Raw genomic sequence first — 23809 nt, 5'->3', positions numbered from 1 at the left:
ATTTCTTTCTAGCATAAGACTGTAAATGAGGAATTTTTCTTTAGCGTTGATTCACTCATAAGTGCCAAAGGCTTATTCAAATAACTGACTGATACATTAGCATCATCAATGACTGTAACATTTATCCTGTTTATTTGCTTAAATACCCTTAGTTTTGTTTAGCTTTTCAGGAATAATCTTCTGAAATTTCTTTGATATCTTTTGTCAACAGCTGTCATGTAACTTCATACCAGTTCTGTACCACTATTGAAAGAGCATGACCAGTTGGAAACACACTCAGATTCTCCTTACCTGAGTTGGGATGACTCCTTTTAAATGGGTTGCATCCCTTAATAAACTATACTGTCTTTTTTCTCCCTCTTTCTTATCTTCTGCATTGATTGCCCTTTATTAAGAGATAAATACATAAACTACCATAAATCATGGATGAGTAGACAACGAGCATGAAGTTAAATGGAGCAAAATGAGTGATTTCAATAAAATAGATATGCAGTAAATATAGGTCTAATATATTTCATTTTCAAAATCAGCTGCAGAGAGAATTGATTTAATGTAGCCAGTAAGTACATAAACAAATAACACTAACAGTCACAAACAATTTTATATGTATGGCAGCCACAGCTGCTGAAGGTCATGATGAATGAAAACACCACTGACAGTTACTAAAACTTGGTTTAAATTACTACACTACTGGTTTCACAGTTTACAGCTGTATCTTCAAGTGCAATCTACATATTCTTACTGGAAGATCATTATGAAATGTGTTGCAATTTTGTGCTATTATATAAAGATTATTTACAGACTCAATAACCACAAAACTATTACATTAATACTCACAGGTGAACCTAATGTTCTTAGTCATGGTACTGCCATTCTGAGAATACAGTCAATATATAAAACATCTAGATGAACAAATGCTACATGGTAAGGTTGTTCACTTAATATCCCCTACTAATGTTGACAGGTCGATCGAACCAATATATGGGTTATTCGTTACATGTGCAAGTATCTATAAGAAAAAGAAACCGTGCTGAAGTCTAAAACCAATTTCTAAGATAATAGCTAATCTACATCTACATTTATACTCCGCAAGCCACCCAACAGTGTGTGGCGGAGGGCACTTTACGTGCCACTGTCATTACCTCCCTTTCCTGTTCCAGTCGCGTATGGTTCGCGGGAAGAACGACTGTCTGAAAGCCTCCGTGCGTGCTCTAATCTCTCTAATTTTTCATTCGTGATCTCCTTGAGAGGTATAAGTAGGGGGAAGCAATATATTCGATACCTCATCCAGAAACGCACCCTCTCGAAACCTGGCGAGCAAGCTACACCGCGATGCAGAGTGCCTCTCTTGCAGAGTCTGCCACTTGAGTTTGTTAAACATCTCCGTAACGCTATCACGGTTACCAAATAACCCTGTGACGAAACGCGCCGCTCTTCTTTGGATCTTCTCTATCTCCTCCGTCAACCCGATCTGGTACGGATCCCACACTGATGAGCAATACTCAAGTATAGGTCGAACGAGTGTTTTGTAAGCCACCCCCTTTGTTGATGGACTACATTTTCTAAGGACTCTCCCAATGAATGTCAACCTGGTACCTGCCTTACCAACAATTAATTTTATATGATCATTCCACTTTGAATTGTTCCGCACGCATACTCCCAGATATTTTACAGAAGTAACTGCTACCAGTGTTTGTTCCGCTATCATGTAATCATACAATAAAGGATCCTTCTTTCTATGTATTCGCAATACATTACATTTGTCTATGTTAGGGGTCAGTTGCCACTCCCTGCACCAAGTGCCTATCCGCTGCAGATCTTCCTGCATTTCGCTACAATTTTCTAATGCTGCAACTTCTCTGTATACTACAGCATCATCCGCGAAAAGCCGCATGGAACTTCCGACACTATCTACTAGGTCATTTACTGAAGCCTTAGTGACAGTTAGTCATATGCTGGTCAAATTTCGTCTCCTAGTTTCCCATGTTAAGCATGGTCTTCCAAATTCTTGGTCTCTAATGTTGGCGATTGCACATGGACAACTGAACAGGTTCCCTGTTTTCCTGTTTTCTCTATGAAAGTTGCTTTTAGCCTCACATAGTTAATGGTGGGAATTGTGCAACACCATAAATACAAAGTAGAACAAGCTACACAGGCCGCTTTCTTGCCATCTCAAACAGGCATGGAAGACAGCTTGCAAGGGCAGGCCCTGCTTTCACCAGCTACCAGGAAACACTTACAGCCCAGAGCCTACACTTCCAAGCTGCGCCTTCCGTGAACAAGATGGTAAGAAAGCAGCCTGCCTAGTTTATTCTACTTTGTACCTGTGGTCTCTGTCAGGACCTCTATCTACCCTACTTAGAATGTACTCCCTGTGCTTTCTCGCACACCCTCCCTTGGTTGGTACCCAGGGCACGAATTAGGACTGATCTATTTCAAAAACCTAAAGACCCCATGACATTTCAGTGCCTGTTCATCAACACAGTATTTGTGAAGCCTTAGTGACAGTTAGTCATATGCTGGTCAAATTTCATCTCCTAGTTTTCCATGTTAAGCATGGTCTTCCAAATTCTTGGTCTCTAATGTTGGCGATGACACATGGACAACTGAAAAGGTTCCCTGTTTTCTCTATGAAAGTTGCTTTTAGCCTCACATATAACATTTTGAACAACCTTCAGGGTGGGGGCTGCATGGTTGGGGTTGGGTGCATCTCCTGCCACATGCTGGGTCACCGGGATCCTGGAGCTGCCCCTTTGCCTGCTGCCTCTGCCATCTCTCTGTTCCTCTGCTTTAACTGCTTTTTAGGCAGTTTACTTCTTTTTCTGCTGCACCCTCATTCCCATTTCAGGAGTAGTACTCTGTTCATTAGTGGGTGCTATCTTCATCTGTAATGCATTGCCTGTGATGAACAGCTGTGGGTGACCCCTTCACATACAGAACCCTGGGGGGACACCCACATGTGGCCGTAACTAATTCTCTCATACTGTTTTGTAATTGACGGTACAACTGATGTCCATTAAATATTTAGCCTTTTCCCGTTTACTGTTCTGGATCTCTTGTTAGAAGGCATTCTTTACTCTGTAGCTGTCTTCGTCCTTAATTGGGACAGTAGCGGTAGAATGCAAGGAGGAGTTTCTCTTGGCATGGCTAAGCACTGGGAGACCACTAAATTGAAATTTCTGCACCTGCCTGAACAAGATGTCCAGATTAGAAAGGTCACCACTAAATTGAAATTTCTGTACCTGCCTGAACAAGATGGCCAGATTAGAAAGGTAACTGATCCCACCTAGTCCGATTAAGGACTCTCGTCATGGGTGTCACTTATCCATAATAAAGGTCACCTGAAACAATGGTTGTTGCAGGGAGTTCTGATGCTCCAAGAGTTTGTTATCTAGTCCTTGGCACTTGTAAGGAGCTAGTAGCTCAATCATCAGTAATGTGATCCCTGTGTTGTAACGACACTCAACCAAGGGTTTGTAAGAGCTTAAACAGATATTGTGCACATGTGACCTTGAACATTGCATGCAGTAGGCACTATTTAAGGCGTTTTTCCCCAGTTTCTCCACATTATAGAAAAATTTGGGTAATGGAGGTGAAACACAGAAGGGGACCAAATATTACATCAGTTAAGGAAGGAATGAGCTGGTTCGACATCAAAGGCTCCCACTATGAGCAAGAGTGTAAGAGAAGAAAGTAGAGTTGGAGGAGAGAGATTTGCAGCACTGGAAAAGAAGTAGGAGCTGCAATAGCTTGGGTCCCGTGTCTACCACACAGTCACCCCTTCCCCCAATGGGAGTGCCACAAGTTCAATAATAACCCTCAGCTACCCATACACAAAGACACTGACCTGGGTTGTAGACAACTGACATAAATAAGAGGAGCACTAATCACTGCTGAGGAACTGATAAAACTCAAAACTTTGATGTCCACAATGCCTAGAACACTGACAAGAGCACAGTCCACAACAATATCAAATGTTTAATGGTCACAGAGAAGCTCCCTGCTTTCAACCAATCATGGAAAGTGCAGATGGCATTAAATTAAACACACAATTGTCATTACAGAAGTGTCAATGCCCTCCATAAACGCAGAAGTACATCATTTCCAAATTTTAAGTGCTTAGTTGAAAACCAAACAACCTGACCCATAGAGGAAGACTATCCAAATTGAGCCTAAGAAGGACCCTTACCGATTTCCCTGCAGCAACAAATGAGGCAACCGAGTATATCAGATACTTGGATGTCAATTTGTGACTAAGTTGGGTACATAATATAAACTATGTTAACTCTATTGTTATATAAATATAAATGTATCACAATGTGCACCATATGATGAATAAACAAATAAATAAATACAACAGAGAAGGCTTTTGACAACATTAACTGGAATACAGTCACTGAAGTTCTGAAGGTAGTAGGGATAAAATACAGAGCTAAAATTACCTACTACTTGTACTGAAACCAGACTGTAGTTATAAGAGTCAAAGGCCTTGAAAAGAATGCAGCAGCTAAGATGAAAGCAAGACAGGTCACAGTCTCTCCTTGAAGTTAATTAGTCTGTATACGGAGCAAGCAGAAAGGAAACCACGATAAATTTGGAAAGGGAATTACAGTTCAGGAAGAATAAATTAAAATCTTGTAGAATAAATAAAAATCTTGTAGTCTGCAGATGATATTGTAAGTCACAGATAGCAAAAGACTTGGAAATCAGTTGCATGAATGTCTTGAAAAGAGGTGGCGAGACAACACCAACAACAGTAAAACAAGCAGCTGTAGCTAAATCAGGTAACATAGATACAATTACACTGGGAAATGGGACACTGTAAGTAGTAGATGAGTTTTGCTATTTTGTCAGCAAAACAGCCAACAATGGCCAAAGTTCAAGAATTCCTCTTCTGTGCCATACTTTTCACCTCAGAGTAGGACTTGTACACAATGTCCTCAATTACTTATTGGATATATTCAAATGGCTCTCATTTCCTACAGTTTTCATTAACTACAGGCCCCTCTAGTACTACGGAAGACTCTGATGTCTTAACAGACGTCCCATCATCCTATCCTTCCTTGTCAGTGTTATCCATACGTTCCTTTCTTTGCTGATTTAGCACAGAACATCCTCATCCCCTATTTTATCAGGCTACGTAATTTGCAAATTTTTTCTACAGCAACACATCTCAAATTCTTTGATTCTCTCTTTTTCAGTTTTCCCACAGTCCATGTTTTGCTACCACAAAATGTTGTGCTCCAAACACATATTCTCGGAAATTTCTTCCTCAAATTAAAGCCTATGTTGAATACTAGCTTCATCTGCCCAGGATTTCATTCATTTCCTGTGCTAGTCTGCTTTTTACACCATCCTCGCTACACCCAGCACAAGTTATATTGCTTCTTAGGTAGCACAATTTCTTCACTTCTTCAAACTCATGGTCCCCAATTTTTATGGTAAGTTTCTTAGAAATTTCATTTCTGCTACTCCTCATTACTTTTGGCTTTCTTTGGTGTACTTTCAATCCATATTTTGTGTTCAGTAGATTCTTCATTCCATTCAGTCTGTCCACCAATCTTCCTTGCTTTCACTGAGGATAGAAATGTCATCAGAAAACATTGCCCTTTATCTCTTTCCACCTTGATTTTAATACCGATTCTGAATCTTTTTTTTATTTCTATCATTGCTTCTTCGATGTAGAGCTTTAAAAGTAGAGGGAGAAAAACTGCTTCCTTGTTTCACAGCCTTATCAATGTGGGCACTTTGTTCCTTGACCCCACTCTTATTGTTCCTTCTTGGTTCTTGTACCAGTTGTATATTACCTGCCTTTTTCTATAAGCTAACTCTAATTTTTCTGAGATTTTGAGTACCTTGTACTGTTAAGCATTGCTGAACAATTTTCTAGTTCAACAAATCCTACGAAGGTGTCTTTACTTTTACTCAAGTTTTGCTTTCATTTCAAGTTCAATACAGGAACTGCCTACCTGGTACTTTTATCTTTCTTACATACAAAGTAATCTTAAGGGTTCTTAATTTTCTTTTCCATTCTTCTGTACATAAACCTTATCAATAATTGGACGCATGAGCTGCTGAGCTGACTGAGTGACAGTCCTTGCAATTATCTGTTTGCTTCTTTGGGGCTGCTTGGATGATATTTTTCCACATGTACAGACTCACAAGTACTACAAACCAACATGAACAGTTGGTTGGTTGCAACTTTCCCCAATAATTTTAGAACTTCCAAAGGAATGTTATCTGTGCCTCCTGCTCTATTTGACTGCAAGTTTTGCAAAGCTTTGTTAAACTCTGACTCCAGTACTGAATCCCATTCAGACTCCCCGTTCTTCTTCTACAATGTCACCAGACAGTTCTTCCCTGTCGCAGTGCCCTTAACATATTATTTCCACCTACACCTTTTCTTCATTGTGTTTAACAATGGAATTCCTCTTGCACTCTTTATTTTGAACACTTTGCTTTTAATACCAATAATAACTGGCTTTGCTTTTAATTTTCCCATAGGTTTTTCTGCTTTTCCTATATAATGAGTCATCCCTACTAACAAATATTTCTTTACATCTTTCCTGCAGCCATTTCACCACGAGTTCCCTGCACTTCCTGTTCATTTCACTCCTAATGGACTTCAATTATTGTATTCCTTTATTTTTTCTGACCACCTTTTACTTCCTCCTTTCACTGAGTTCCTTTGTTCCCCAAAGTTTCCTTCATTCTGTCTACCTTTGTCTGTCCAGCTTCTGTAGTCCAGCTGGAATCTTTCTGTGTACTAGCTGAAATTTATTGCAGAACTCAAATGGTATTTCTCCTGTCTCATTTTTACTACCAAGCCAAAACTCTCCCATAACTCTTCTATTCCCTCCCCTGCTACTGTGTTCCAATCATCCATCATTATTACACTTTCAACACCCTTTGAATACTGAATTATACTTTGAATATCATAATATACTACAGCTTCATCTTTTGATAACACCTTAGACATACACAATTTGTATTTCTATTGTTGGCACAAGTTTGTTGTCGATTTTGATGAGAATAATCTTATCATTGTACAGTGCATAGTAACTCACTCTCTGGCCTAGCTTTCTATTCCTGATGAATCTTACTTCTGTTACACCACTTTCTGCTGCTGTTGATATTATCCACTCATTGATACACTCATGTGACCAGATATCCTTATTTTCTTTCTATTCTATCTCAGTTACCCCAAACCTACAGACCACATCAGAGAAGACATAAAACACATATTGGTAATGGCAAAAAAGCGTTTCTGAAAGAGAAATTTTGGAACTTCAAACACAAATTTATATGATAGTTAGTCTTTTCTGAAGGTTTCTGTATAGTGTGTAGCCTTGTACAAAAATGAAAGGTGGTTTAAAAACAGTGTAGAGAAGAAGAGCATATAAGAATTTGAAAGTTGGTGTTATAAAAGAATGTTGGAGATCAGATGGGTAGATCAAATAATTAATGAGTGGTTCTGAAGCATATTGAAGAATAACGAAATTTGTAGCCAACCTTTTCTTTTAGTAAAAATTTGTTGATAGGACATACCCTCAGACATCAAGGGATAGTGAATTTGTTAATGGAGGGAAGTGTGGAGGTAAATATTGTAGGAGGCCAAGGCTTGAGTATACTATTCAGGTTGAAATGGATGCAGGTTATAGTTGTCATATAGAGATAATGAGGTTTGCACGGAACAGACTAGCATGGAGTGCTGCATCAAACCTGTCTTCAGACTGAAAACCAAAACACAAATGTTTTTCGAAAGATATAACACTACTAACAATGATATTCAATGGTCATTTTAAGTTTATCTCTGACTGTGTCATACTGCTTATGACTTTGCTCTCATTTCTGCTCTAAGCAGCTAAGGCCCATCTTCTGACCCTGTCCAGGTCATTTCTTGCACCAAGAAGCTGCATTACAGTGGTATTACCTGCTTCTGTGGCGCAGCTGCCTCTGGCTTTTGAGTGCACCACTAATCTTTTCTCGCCTATATAATTATTCCCAAGTCCCCAAATCCCGCAGCACTTTTTTTGTACCGCAATGTAATCTGATTTGTTGCTGCGAACATTGCTCGAATCAAATTACTGTTGCAACTGTAAGTTCCTAACTACTGAAAGCTTTTGAGAGCAGCAATTTGCATTATGAAAATAAGGATGACCCATGAGATTTATTCTCCTAATCTAATGGTTTTCTTCAAGCAGCTCATGCATACACATTACTTTTTGAAAATTGAGTGTTTCATGAATTTTGTTCCTTGAGTAATATGTTTCAATATCTAGTTTCTGAACTATGCCTTGTAGGAGGAACTTTGCAAACAAAATATACAATTCTCCATTGTTCAATGGAATCCATTTCTGTAAACACAACTGTAGTTCTAGTATGTCCACAAGTGAACTGTGCAGCATATTTGCTTGTCTCATTAATTATTGTTAACAACATATAATCAAAAGATAATGTGAAGATCTCAAGTAGATTTGGAGGATCTGTAAAATGAATTTTTACATCTGGTTCCCAGTAAATGAAAATTCACTCTTATCTACTCTACAGTTGACAGACAATGTTATTGTAGAACCAGTCAGTGGTCAGTATGCCTTTGATATCACATTTGTCACTTGGTGTATTTGTATCACTGTAGTTCATATCCATGTCATCACTTTCTTCTCCACACATCACAAATGCCAACAATGGATGTTAGATGTTGCTTACATAAGGTAGCGCGATCATTGCAACTGATATATTACTCTAAATACATTTTGTACAGCCTGCTAAATGTTGTCGACCGAAGACCTGAGCACTATCTGTAGAGCAAAGAAAACAGTGTTGCCAGGTAGCCCAAACACAGTTCAGAGAGCATTCACAGTAAGGCAGTGGTCCTGCCAGAGTTCAATTTGTTGACTGCAGTGGCAGGGCTACAATTGATCCCCAAGCCCAGCTTGTAGAGCACAGCTGAGAATTAACGTGTTGCTCTAACATTATAAAATATAGAACTTTTCACGTTACTTACTCGGTCACGAGTATGCAATTTCACTGGTGGAACACTATTTTCATCTTTGCCATTTTCTACTTTACGCAAAAACTCAATCTTTTTCTTGCTTGCCAGGAAATGAATTGCATTTTCAGCAAGTACCATAATGGTGTCTGTAAGCTCATACCCAAACAGCCATGTCTGCAAAATTAAAAAAGAAAACAAAGAGTTATTACAACTAAAACACAACAGAAGACAATATTGCATGAAATAATGAAACAGCTCTCACTCAAATACAAAAAGTAGTTTGAAATCTGCAAACGAAAGTTTCTCTGCACTTAGTATGCAACCTATTTAACACATTCTTTTTCTATAGCACCACTACTTCTTTAAGTATCTTTTTGGTAATAAGACGGTTCATCAATGAATTTAATATTAGACACGCATTTGAGGAAATTCTTTAGCCTCAAATGGTGAACTTTTATCAAATTAACATTAATTCGCTAGCACTTTGCTGGGAGACACGCCCAGAAGCATATAGCGTTTATTTAGAATAGCATAACTGTTTGAAGATTTGCAATTAAATCCAGCATTTCAAATGCAACAGCATAACATTTGAAACAAAATAAAAACAAATATCATGTAAAAACCATCTTACTTAGTTCAGTACTACCACCTCTAAACTTATACACACTGTCCCTGCAGAAGACAAAACTTACACCCTTTTTCCCAAACAATATGCCTGAGTGCACCACAAAAAATCTGTGGAAGTTTAAAACACAACGCAACAGCTTGGACTGAACAAGGCTATAGGAAGGAATTGGCATTAGTATTAGTAGTCCTGAAAGAACTATCACAGAACTATTAAGTAAACCACAGACAAACCACATTAGTATGTCTGGGGTTAGGTCAACACTTCCTTTTACATTATAGGTCACAGCATCATCTTGACTAGTGTGTTCTCTAAGTTGTAACAGATAAAATCTGCTATGTTTTGGGTGCACAGTTTATACCAAATACTGTTATCACATTACCCACATATTAACCAATAGTTTATCTCTCATAGTCATGAAAGGACACCATGAAACAAATTCTTGCTGTGATAAATTCTGCAGTGTCTGCACTTAACTGATGACAACATACAAATCATAACTCAGCTTCATCATTTTGGGACTCACTGGTTAAGGATAAAGTGTGAATATGATTAGCAGATAACTAAATTAAGTGGAACAAGTATTTTCATTTGGTTTAATGAAACAACATGATCCTGTCCTGTCTGCATTTTCAATAGTCTTCACTCCAACACTACATGAATTACAATTGTGATCGTAGCTAGTACTAGAGCAACAATTCAACAGACTATACTTATAGGTTGCAATTGCCAACTGAATGGAAGTGGCATTTAGTGTTTTTTTTTATTTTTTATTTTTTATTTATTTATTTATTTTTTTTTTTATGGGTGCACTGTGATAGAGCACATAATTAAGGAATAAATAAGGATAATGTCATGTCAGGCACCAATTTCAAATTAACTCTGTAAATGGCTTGTAGGAAAATATTCGTGATGTTTACTCATATTAGGATGAAAAGAACGGTATGAAAAGTATAGAAAAAAAGTATGCTGGAAAGAAGGTTAATTCACACTGAAACCTAGAACATCAATTAGACAAGGTGCAGAAAAGTAACTTGTCTCCTTTGTGGCAGACAAGAGAAAATAGGGAAAAGGAGGGAGGGATGAGGGACAAATGAACAAAATATTATCTGGCAAATAACAGACTACTCCACATAAAAGGGGTGCACAAAAATATGGAAACATCAAAAATACAACATATTACGACACCTAATATGGCGTAGAAAACATGCTGGCATTCAAAACAGTTTCCAGTCAGTTTTCAATGGATAAACACATATTCTTTCAAAGGAATCTTATACCACTCAATGGAGCAGTCCAGATGGTAAATAATTGTGTGTTTAAAAATGATGACAGTTTCGGCCTTTATGCCAGTCATCTTCAAATCTATGGCACCATATAACTGAAGTCAGCAGTGCACAGAACAGCTGTGTGATCCCACAGTGGTTATAAGCAATAAATGACCATAGTATCACGCATCCACTCCATGCACCACTGACTTTAGCCATATGGTGCTGTAGATCTGAAGACAGCCAGCATAAACCCCCCGAAACCAGTCATCATCTGCAAATAAATGGTTATTTGCAGTCTTAATTGTTTCATTAAGGGATAATTTTCAATAGATCACTGTTTTATCTCCAAACGTGTAATTTAAAATTAGAAATCTTATATCATTCTTCCTGGAACATAGTGGGCAGCTCAGGTAACAATGATGGGAGATGGATACCGATCACACACCATTCACTCCAAAGTAGACCACACAGACTCAATGATTTTGAGATCTGGTTACTGTGGAGGCCAGGGGAGATGCGACAGACAATTCCTCCCAATCTCACAAAACCAGTCTTGGAAGACAATGCAAGTTGTGTAACAGCGGCCTCATCATCTTGAGGAAAGGAAAAGATTAGTGTTCAATGTCCCATCAACAACGAGGACACTAGAGATGGAGCACAAGCTCGGATTAGGGAAGGAAATTGGCCATGCCCTTTCAAAGGAACCATCCCGGCGTTTCCCTAAAGCAATTTAGGGAAACCATGGAAAACCTAAATCAGGATGGCCAGATGTGGATCTGAACCATCGTCCTCCTGAATGCGAGCCCAGTGTGCTAACCACTGTGCCATCTCGCTTGGTCCCATCGTCTTGGATCACACTATTGCCACTGGGGAACAAACACTGGACCATGGATGGGTCCGATCAGCCAAAATGGTCACAAAATCGTTGGCAGTAACGTGACCTAGCACAGTAAACTGGGACTCATGGAATACCACAGAATGGTTGCCCAAATCATCACCGAACACCCCATCATGTTTCACACTTGGCAGCAAGCAGTCTGCATCGTAGGCTTGAAATGGTGTAATCAGACAAACTCAGCCCGAAGTTGGGAACAGTGTGAAACAAGATGCACCTAATCAAATGACTATCTTCCATTACCCCATAGACAGGATTTACAGCTTTAGCATCCTGCTTCCCTGTTACAGGTGTTTGCTCCACTGGAATTTCAGTTCATCCTACAATTTCCAGCTTAAGGAGCCCCCTTCGCGTTGTTTTGGTGCTGACAGCATTTGCAAGTGCAACATTCAGCTCTGCAGTTACTTTACAGCTGCCATTCTCTTAGTTTTCGTCACAATCCTCTTCAAAGACCATCTGTCAAAATCATCCAACACAGATCCACATTGTGACTTAGCATACGACTTTTTCTGCTCTTCCTGAATGTGGTATAAATCTTCAATATGGAGCCTCTTCAAACAACAAACACCCCCCTTAGGCTACCTTGGTTACAGAAGCACCCACCATACAAGCATCAATAATTTGCCCGCATCAGAAATTATTTAGCTCTGACATAATATACCCACAATTACACAGAACGCTGTTATGACCACACACAACATTTGAAACATATCAGGGTCACTGCACAGGTTGTCATTTGTGATCAAATCCTACATCACCACCTGTAGTCTCGGCTAGTACCTGCATTTATCTTCAAGCGAGCATTTCTCCCGATGTTCAAATTTTCTGTACTGACAACAGTGGACTAAGGAGTGATGATAAGGCACACTTTTAAACTGCACAGCTAACACAAATAAGAGGACACAGGAGACTGTAAGGTACTACAGACGGTGATAAAATAACTTCCAGAAATTCATATCCCTGTCTTAGAGTTGATTAATAGGATTCCGACTAAGGTCATACTATTAAGGTAATACTCCGATAAACTTCGGTGGGTTGGCTCTCAACTTACAAAGGGCGGTCCCCCAGCTGTTGGATCAACTTGTCACGGTCCCAGGTGACACACACTGCATCCATTCACTCTGGTGATCTATCATTTGTGGATAATCGACAAGAAACAAAATTTCTCATGATGCATTAGAGCCTGGAAACTCCCACTAACAGCCCTGATAAGAAATTCTGTAATTCTGTTTTTACTGATTACCCACAGATGAGGGGCCACCAGAGTGACTGGCTGAAGGATGTGACACATGCAATCCTAACTTAAAGCACATTGTATGTGGTTTCAAAAAAATCGATCCCATCCCTGTGGGACCTCCCATTGTGCATCATCGTTTATAGACAACCCACCAAAATTTGATAAGAATATTCCATTAACCAGTGTTACCTTGGACTGGATTCTAATAATCAACTGCTGTAGTAAGGCTATGAATTCCTGAACTAATTTTCCAAATTCTCCTATCACCTTCTGGAGTATCTTATAACCACCTGGGACCCTAACCTAGCAGTATAGGTGGTCTCAATCAGTTGCTCCTATCAACTATTGGACTGAATTAGGAAGATCTAAAGTTTTAGAGTTTTGGCTTTCGTAAGTCATTAAAACCAACTACTTTTCTGTACCTACCTCCTCCATGCCTTTAAAACACAAGCGCATTTCCTATTTCCAGGCTGCCACTTCCTATTGGCTACACAACATCCTAGAATTTATTAGACTTAACTTTTGTATTTGCATTTGCTCTATTCCAAATAGTAATTTTTATTTCGTGAGAGGAACGTCTTAATTTTACATAGTCCTTACCTGTATTGCTGTTGACTTGCTGTACACAATTTCTTCATCCACCCCCACAGCTGACACAAGAGCATCCATCTTCTTGTACACTTCATCAATCCCATTATCAGAATCCTGTTAGAAATCAACAAAGACATACTCACATCAACTGCAATACCTGTACTATACATGCAAGTATTACTTATTAAATATGTGATCTGGAACCAAAGTACAGAAAATAGACGGTTCTGACTCTCAAACTAGATCTCAGATTAAGAACTGAATATTAATTTCACCAATTAACTTAAAAGTACTTTTTATTAACCAGTTACTCTTTCAGTATGTGATAATTTCTGTGAGAGAAAGGAATTCATTTTTTGTGCGTCAGTTTTAATCAATTCAACTCACAATGCGGATCTGTGAGTTAGAACACGATCAGGTTCAGCATACATCACCATTACCTCTGACAAGAAAATGTTAATTATTATGTGATCCTTAAATTTATCCATGTTACATGGATGATATTTGAGGTTTGTGACTGTATTGCAAGATTTTCATGAAAGAATGTATACTGCAACAGTCACTTGTTACTTATATTTTATTGGCACAACATGTTTCAGCAGCATGCTGCCATCATCAGGTGCATTTACAGTTACTTTTACATTGTAATTAAAATGGAGTGAGGTTAGTTTCCTTTGCTGTGTGTGCCAGTGATGATGTGTGTTGGAAAACATGCCTGTTCAGGAGAATCAATATGTTACAGTGTGTAAGTCATGTGATACGCAAGATTAGTCATTTTGTAAGGGCATTTCCTTACATTTTTGTTGGCAATTTCATTGTCTGGCATACAGAGCACAGTAACAAGAACATCACAACTTAACACTTTCACTATCATTTGTTTACATCAATCCAAAGACTCTTAAATGCTAAGATACAATAGTTTATATTGCTAAACCAGCAGTGTACAATGAATATAAAACATTAATTTAATGTCATTGCTTTCAAGTTATCATTCAGTAACTTGCCTCCATGAATGAATAGTTCCAGTTCTTCATATAAGTCCATTTGGTGCCCTTGTTCATTTTTGGTAATACATGGAGATCATGTGCAACATCATGGAATGGGTGGTCTGTGTTTCTGATGTGGGTGGCTACTGCTGATTTGTTATAGTTGTTAATGCAGTAGGCTTTGTGAGTGTTTATCTGCATGTTTGTTAACTTGTGTCCTCCTCGTGCATAGCTGTTTGTTGTGAGGGCAATGTTAATGTTGTGTGGTCTGACGATATTTGCTATTTTGCAGGAGACTTTGCATTTGAAAGGAATGCAAGCAGAGACTTTCTTTTTCAACTTCCATGTGGAAGTTGGTTTTATATACACTCCTGGAAATTGAAATAAGAACACCGTGAATTCATTGTCCCAGGAAGGGGAAACTTTATTGACACATTCCTGGGGTCAGATACATCACATGATCACACTGACAGAACCACAGGCACATAGACACAGGCAACAGAGCATGCACAATGTCGGCACTAGTACAGTGTATATCCACCTTTCGCAGCAATGCAGGCTGCTATTCTCCCATGGAGACGATCGTAGAGATGCTGGATGTAGTCCTGTGGAACGGCTTGCCATGCCATTTCCAGCTGGCACCTCAGTTGGACCAGCGTTCGTGCTGGACGTGCAGACCGCGTGAGACGACGCTTCATCCAGTCCCAAACATGCTCAATGGGGGACAGATCCGGAGATCTTGCTGGCCAGGGTAGTTGACTTACACCTTCTAGAGCACGTTGGGTGGCACGGGATACATGCGGACGTGCATTGTCCTGTTGGAACAGCAAGTTCCCTTGCCGGTCTAGGAATGGTAGAACGATGAGTTCGATGACGGTTTGGATGTACCGTGCACTATTCAGTGTCCCCTCGACGATCACCAGTGGTGTACGGCCAGTGTAGGAGATCGCTCCCCACACCATGATGCCGGGTGTTGGCCCTGTGTGCCTCGGTCGTATGCAGTCCTGATTGTGGCGCTCACCTGCACGGTGCCAAACACGCATACGACCATCATTGGCACCAAGGCAGAAGCGACTCTCATCGCTGAAGACGACACGTCTCCATTCGTCCCTCCATTCACGCCTGTCACGACACCACTGGAGGCGGGCTGCACGATGTTGGGGCGTGAGCGGAAGACGGCCTAACGGTGTGCGGGACCGTAGCCCAGCTTCATGGAGACGGTTGCGAATGGTCCTCGCCGATACCCCAGGAGCAACAGTGTCCCTAATTTGCTGGGAAGTGGCGGTGCGGTCCCCTACGGCACTGCGTAGGATCCTACGGTCTTGGCGTGCATCCGTGCGTCGCTGCGGTCCGGTCCCAGGTCGACGGGCACGTGCACCTTCCGCCGACCACTGGCGACAACATCGATGTACTGTGGACACCTCACGCCCCACGTGTTGAGCAATTCGGCGGTACGTCCACCCGGCCTCCCGCATGCCAACTATACGCCCTCGCTCAAAGTCCGTCAACTGCACATACGGTTCACGTCCACGCTGTCGCGGCATGCTACCAGTGTTAAAGACTGCGATGGAGCTCCGTATGCAACGGCATACTGGCTGACACTGACGGCAGCGGTGCACAAATGCTGCGCAGCTAGCGCCATTCGACGGCCAACACCGCGGTTCCTGGTGTGTCCGCTGTGCCGTGCGTGTGATCATTGCTTGTACAGCCCTCTCGCAGTGTCCGGAGCAAGTATGGTGGGTCTGACACACCGGTGTCAATGTGTTCTTTTTTCCATTTCCAGGAGTGTAGTTTTTCCTGTTTCATGTGACGCTGTCAACTAGTGTGTCATTGTAGCCATTTGCTGTAGCAATTTGTTCGATTGTACTCAACTCATCGAGCTTTGCATATTTATCAATAGTGTACTGCTGGTTCTGTTGACTAAAGTTCTGTATGCAGCATGCTTGTGTGTTGTGGGGTAGCAAGATGATCTGTGTATAATGGTATATGATGCTGTTGTCTTTCTGTGATCTCTGAAATTGTGTGACTTGCTTCCTTTACTGAAGTTAATGTCTAGGAAATTGATGCTATCACTGTTTTCATATTACACTGCAACGTCTATATTTCTATCCTGTTTATTGAATGTATCTAGCATGTTTTTAATATCATTTGTGTCAACATCCAACAGGAGCAGTATATCATCAAGATAATGTTTTCAGCAAATAATGTTATCCATTCAACTTGGTTTACAGCAGTTTTTTGCTCAAGGTGGTTGATATGTGTGTTAGCTTGTTTATCTTTAGTTGCGTTCTTAGCTATGGTGCCCTAGGATTCTTAAATGTAGCTATATTTCTTCTCCCTGTCAGTTAGCAAGAAATATGATTTTTTCATTAGCAGTTTGACTTTTGTCTGAAATGCTTTTGTGAGGTCTTTTTGTATTTTTCAGTAATGCCATTTTCAATAAAGAAATCTGATGTTTTCCTTATGTATTTTTCTTCTTTGAATATACATAATGTGTTGCCTTTGTCGGCCATAATAATTATGTCTTTATTATTACTTAACTTTCTGTTTATATCTTAAGTGTTTTTCTGTCCCCTTCGTGAGCATTAAAACTTGCTTCTTGTTTGGTTAGTTGATTGTTTATGACTTTCATAGCCTTCTGAGCTATAGCTGTCTTTCCGTTACTGCCTAACTTTGCTATATTTGCAGCATTTTTTGGTACAATAACAACAACTTTTATAATCATACAATGTAGACTCTCACGGCCAGTGTTGTCTTCAGTTGAAACTTCCAGCCTCCCAGCCCGGAAGTTTCAACTGAAAACTTTTTAATTTTGGTGCAATAATAATAACTTTTATAATTTTGGTGCTTATTGCAGGTTGTACATTGTATTTTAGCCATTTGTTGGGTGGGTTGTTTTCTCTGTCTGGGATTGTATCATCTAAGTGCTGATTCTTGTAAAATTTGTGTGTGTCGTTCTTACTATTCTTTTAACTGTGTAGTAGCTTCTCTTTTTCAATTTTTTTTAACTGATTATGAGTGATCTTCACATATCATACTACAGGAATAATGGTTTCACATGGCATTATACGCAAGATATAATTGTTAAAATAATTAGCTAATTCTAGGTGTGAGTTAGTAAGTTTCATGTTAAGCAGGCCTTTCTTTTTGTGAAGAAGATTGATTTCAAATTCTAACCAGGACTTCTCACCTTTATGTTTTTTTCAGCCCGATATGGCCTGCAGATATTGATCGTGATTGATCTGGGAGTGCTGTTTAGGTGTTTGCATTTCTTGTTCCACTGTACGTCAGCTATAGTTTTTGGGCTAACATTTTGGTGATTATAACAATGTAAAAATAACTTATGGGACAACAGAGCTTCATAATCTTTTATGAAGACATTAAAGTTCCCTGAAGATTCTGTGTATATATTTACTATTATAAAAGACTTGTTATGAAATAGGCCTTCTAAATGCTGCTCTGAGCAGAGTTTATTAATATCAGTCTTCTTAAAATTAAAACAGTTCTGGACAAATGTTGCAACTCCTATTTTCTCTACAGAAGTAAGAGGCTAGCTTAAATGCTGTAGCATTTAACATATCAATACTGGTGGTTGCATGATGTTGAAGGAGGTAGATTATATCAACTAGTTTGCTCACCTCTTAATTCTTCAACACAAATAAGCAACTCCTTAATCTTCCCCTAAGTTCTCAGATATTCTGATGCAATAAGGATTTTGTGCACTGGCTGAATTACAACTGAATGAACCTAATTTTTTTGTCAATTTCTGAACCTATCCAGTTTCAGTTAGGAACTGTTTGCATGAACTGTGTATATTAAAATTTGCTTTCTGGCTGCTTGTTTTTTTCAATGTGAATGTCATTTTCAATCTGTCTCTGAATATCTTTTGTTTCTGCCCTCCCTACCCTACTAAAACTGTTTTTCTGTCACTTATAACAAATGGTACTTTACCACATGTGATAGTGACCCCCTTAAGATATTTCTATTAGCCTAGACAGCCACCCACCCCCCCTGCTGAGGGGAAGGTAATGCCCCACAGTCCCACCTACTGATAGTGTCAACAGGAACCATATCTAAATTACCTACCCTAACAGAAGAGTAAGTCCACAGCTCGTGGTCGCATTCTCGCTTCCCAAGCACAGGGTCCCGGTTCAATTCCCAGTGGGGTCAGGGATTTTCAAGTGCCTCGAGATGACTGGGTGTTTGTGTTGTCCTCTTCATTTCATCCTCATTCATGAAAGTGGTGAGATTGGACTGAGCAAAGGTTTGGAATTTGTATGGGCGCTGATAACCGCGCAGTTGAGCGCTCCACAAACCAAACATCGTCATCATAAGAAGAGTTTAAATGAAGATTATCATGGCAATCTCACAACAGACACAAACCGAACACCAGTATGTCTCATTGCTGAAGCTATCTTTACAAGGTCATCCTCAACTGAATAATTAGGGTCCCTGTCTATGCTGTTGCCTGCCCCACCCACTGTTACCATGGTGTCTTCCTTTGTGAAGTCTTTGCAAGTGAACCTATATTTTCTATCACCGGACCCTAGTTCATCCTGCAACAGCTGGCCACCACCTCTGCCAAATGAACTACCTAACAACAAGATTTTCTTTTTCTTCACAACTTTCACCGACTTCTGACTTCTCAAACACTTTTTGAAAGTTTGTTGTGCTCATCAGTTTCCAACTGTGACAATAGATCAAACCTGTTTTCCATTTTAACAACAAAACTGTCTGAGAAAGTTCTATTCCTATTTCTTTTGCAGCCTTTTGTCACTTCCCAACTCCTTTTCCCTAGTCCCCCCCCCCCCCCCCCCCCTCAACCTTTTCAGATCTTGTTTTGCCTTATCTAGTTCTCCCTGAAAGCCACCAAACGTCTCCTCCCAATTTGCTATCTTCCTATCTCTACAGAAATTGTGAGAAACAAGACTGCTCGCACATACGGTAGAGCTACTAACAGGAACGAAGTTTCATCAACTAATCTAAGGATTGAGACGACAAAGATGACGCAATGGTACAGAATGGGAATGTTGGATACTATGAAACAGAATCTAAGCCTCTGCAAAATCTGTTTCTGTGGATTCCCCCCCCCCCCCCCCTAGATGTTCTGTTCTATTATGCTGTGGATTAGTTTGTGTTACATTCATTGTGTTTTCCTTAGTTTCACACAACAAACAATTTTAAGTGATGTAACAAAAAACAACTCTAATATAGGTTGTGTGTCCTAGGTTCTCGAAACAAATCTACCTAGTGAAGGACAGTACATAAGGAACAACCTAAACAGCAATGCACGGTGCAGACTTTGACACTGTAGGTGAAATCCCTCTCTGATAGCAGAATTGTGGTGGAGCAAGACATTTGAGAAGGGGCAAAATCTGCAGAATATCTTGCAGACTAGAACACGTTAAAACTGTTGCAGGCACAATGAGCCATCATCACTTCTGTCCAGTGGACTCTGACAATGTGCAGATGAGCAGACTGTCCAGTTATAACTATAGGTTCATGCACAACATGTGTCTTCACAGTGTGTCTGGCTCAGGATTCAGAAGCAAAAGCAGCAACATACAACCAGGTTGCTATGTTATTGCTGTTTATCATGACAAATGATACTTAGGATGTGTTGCAGAGTGCTGTGAAGCAGAAGGTGATGTATTTGTGAACTTCATGGCACCAGCAAGATCATTTCATTGGCCACATTTGGCAGACAGGTGTTGGAATCCTTTTGAACATATTCTTATGACAGTTCCAGTTCCTACCACAGTGTCAGGAAGACAGTACAATTTGCCACTCAATGTACAGAGTACAGTATAATGTCTTGCAATAACATGCTGAAATTTTGAGATATATATCATAATGGTCTACTTATGCAGTGTTTGAAATTTGGCTTGGATATCACTTGTCCCTTTTGTGCTACCACACTTTCTAAATCAATGTTTTTCAGGTAATTTTTCAAATTTTGTGTGCATGTAACTCGGTTTGTGTGACTGATATGGGCAAGATGAATTCTGTGTGTGTTTAGGCCACATTAAGCTTACCACAAAAAAATTATATCCTTTTTGAGTGAATTATATTTGGCATACAGGACACCTACAATATTTACCTTTTAATGTATTACATTTTTTTAATCACATTTTGGAATTTTTTACTTTCCCTCAGAAATATGTTGTTGGTGTTTTGATTCATAGTGTGTTACTGGGTTGTAAAAATTTCACTGGACTCTGCGGAATAGTTCTGAAGTTATTAAGATCTGAAGTTGGGTCTGAAGATAGATTGCCAGATTAGGGTTGCAATTTCCGGGTCACGCCACCTTCTTTCACAATCCATAATTCTGGAACAAATTGGCAGAGGAACTTAAAATTTTGTACATAAGTGTTCCACACTTGGTAGCATTGGTGTGCTAAATTTCAGCCAAATCTGAGACTATCAGTTGGAACATTTTCTCAAATTAGTTGAATTGACATGGAATGACCCATATATGCTACACTCGAAAGGTTGAAGTAGGAAACTTACTTTCTGAGCCATTCTGGTCTTCGAAGGCCTGAAATAAGAGTGCTCTATAGGGCCTAACTAATTTAAAATCCACATACAGAATGCCCTTAAGAGATGGTGGAAAAAGTTCCGTGGCATGGGAACACTGACAGAAGATAAGATTTTGACATCTTTATCTCCACTGACATTCAAGTTATACAGACCGACAATTTACAAGCAGAAAACTGAATATATAGCAGTACGAGAAATAACAAAAAGAAAAATAGACATCAAAGTATCAAAACAATTATATGACATATTCAGATACTGTACTTCAAATAGCCTACCTATGTCATCCAATCACAGAAGTGCAGTTAATATAAGTAACAAAATAGTCAAGGGTAAAGAGTGATAAGGCAACTCAACTGTTTTCTGGGAAAGCGGTGTAGCTAAAGGATTAGCCTAGAAGCAAATCATCTAATTTAGAAATGAAGTTGTAGCATTTTGAAGATGGATCACGTACAGAATAATACAATAAGAGAAATTATGGGGAGGCAGCTAGACAAGTAATGCAATAGAAATTCACCAGCTATTGTGCTCAGCCATAGAGAATGGATAGAAGCACCAATTTGAAAGTGAAATCCACAAGAGAGATGGAAGATATGATGCCCAGCTATTATTGTGATGTGGCTACACGACACAAAACATACGAAAACTTGGAAACAAACATTATAGTTAAAGCACTGAACTTGTATTTGTTATGAAGCTTATTTAATGAATCATAAAGCAATACAGATAAAGAGGCGAGCATTTTCGAAAGTTCCGCGCATAATTTGCGTAAAGACTAGTACCTTAAACTGCTCTACACACGCGATATGCATCTTACAGAGACTAGAAATGAGTGCCCAAACTAAAAGAAAACACCTTCACAAAACAATTCCTTATACGCAAGTATCAATTCTTTTCTATTCTTCGTTATGTAAGCAAATCACACTCAGCTTAACTACATAACAGTTAAAGATACGATAAACTATTATCCATAAAATTTATTTATTCATACTAAATTCTGAACAAGCCATTACGAAGTTAATCATTTCAAAAAATCTTTTGCAGGCTACATTAACAATACTATGGTACGCCTTTAATAACACTAACTTGTACCATAAATCAAACAGATGCCATCCTCAAAGAATTAAAAGCATGAGGTATGTGCGGAACTACAGTTTCTGGTAGACTACATACTAATAGTACATAAATCAACACATATGAACAAATTGTACAGTCCACCAGAATATAACAAAACTCACGCAATAACGAAAAAATATACACAGATAATAATAACTTTGCTAACATATTTGTTATACCACAAAAAAACAAACCTTCCAAGCAGCATAAAGTCGTTTCATGCGCCTGTAAAACGCTTCTTTATCCAATGTAATATTCGCCATGTTCATATGCAATAACAAACGAGAAGTTTTTTGCGGTGTTTATTTTATATATTGAAATCTACGTCACCAAAAACATTATCTCCGAAGATTCAACATGTGAGTATAACAAACGCACACACTTCTATTGGTCAACATTAAGTCAAAATGGCTTTGGCGGAGTTTTCCAAACTAAGCGCTTTCCATTGGTCTGAACTCTGATGCGAGTTTGACAAATAAAATCTGTGGATATCCGGAGTATCAATTGTCTACCGGTACGCGACGCACTATAGCATTTTCAACAATTCCCCAAGTTTTTCTTTTAATATCGAAATAATCCTTTTTGGTACAACCACTGTAAACTTTATTTAGTAATTGTGTATAGAATCAATCATCAACATTAGCTACACGAGACAGAATAGTTCGAATACACAGTGTACTTTGCAGGTAACATTTTTCCGTGGTTTTTCATTATTGTTATATACAACTCTAGAAACGGAGAATTTCAGGTTGCACCTCTTTGTGTTCTTTGATGTAGCGTACGTAAAACACTCGTAGTAGGTTCTTAGCTTTAAGCCGAGTTCCCAGACGCAATTGATGTGGCGCCACAGCTTGTGGCTTTCTGTTGTAGCATCGTGGGCCACCGTTCACAAAGGAAAATACAAATTCTACGTTGTTGCACAGCTTTCACTATGGCATCAAATGAAATCAATTAGGCAGGTATGAACGTTATATTGCAGTTTATGGTATTACACCCACGACAAGAGTTCAATACAAGGAAGACGAAACCCAGATGTTGGATCAGAAAACAGATTTGGCAGAGTGATAAATCACGAGCTACAAACACACTTTTCAAAGGCATAACACTCAGAGATGAAAATACTGTCTGCAGTGACAAATTAACCTAAAGTTGACATATAAATATCATCTACAGACACGTCACTCTTTCAATATTTTAGAACCTTATTGTATTCGTTGGTGTAGGCATTTCGAATAATTAATTTTTAGTTTAACAGCTGCCGCGTCACACTCGGGAGCTGTTTCCTGCATGTAATTCACTATTTACACAACGCTAATCTCGCACACCATGAAGTTTATACAACTGGCTTGTTTGGTTACATCTATTAAGTTTAGTTATTTATTCATCCAAAGATATTTTCAGATTGTGAGATACGTCATTGAATTCCGCACGCACGGGCGCGTGAGCACACACACACACGCACACACACACACACTCACATACACTTCTGCACAAAATCAAACATAGCTGTTTTTGTAGTTTCAGAAGGTGCGAAAGTGTAACTGCCGACAACTGTT

General features: G+C 39.3%; 1 protein-coding gene across 1 annotated transcript in view; it reads right to left on the bottom strand.

The window, feature by feature from the left end:
* The window catches only part of LOC124785067 (FACT complex subunit spt16), a 145071-nt gene extending 122377 nt beyond the window's left edge, over nt 1-22694 (bottom strand). Inside the window, 3 exon segments of the mRNA XM_047254149.1 lie at nt 9008-9169; nt 13624-13728; nt 22448-22694. Of these exon segments, the coding sequence (XP_047110105.1) occupies nt 9008-9169; nt 13624-13728; nt 22448-22522 (342 nt within the window). The 5' untranslated portion in view covers nt 22523-22694.
* Nucleotides 22695-23809: the final 1115 nt, after the last annotated feature.

The sequence above is a fragment of the Schistocerca piceifrons genome, chromosome 1 (assembly GCF_021461385.2).
Source record: "Schistocerca piceifrons isolate TAMUIC-IGC-003096 chromosome 1, iqSchPice1.1, whole genome shotgun sequence".
In the NCBI taxonomy this organism is placed as follows: domain Eukaryota; kingdom Metazoa; phylum Arthropoda; class Insecta; order Orthoptera; family Acrididae; genus Schistocerca; species Schistocerca piceifrons.
The sequence above is the reverse complement of the archived record's forward strand: the minus strand, read 5'-3'. Positions and strand labels throughout refer to the sequence as shown.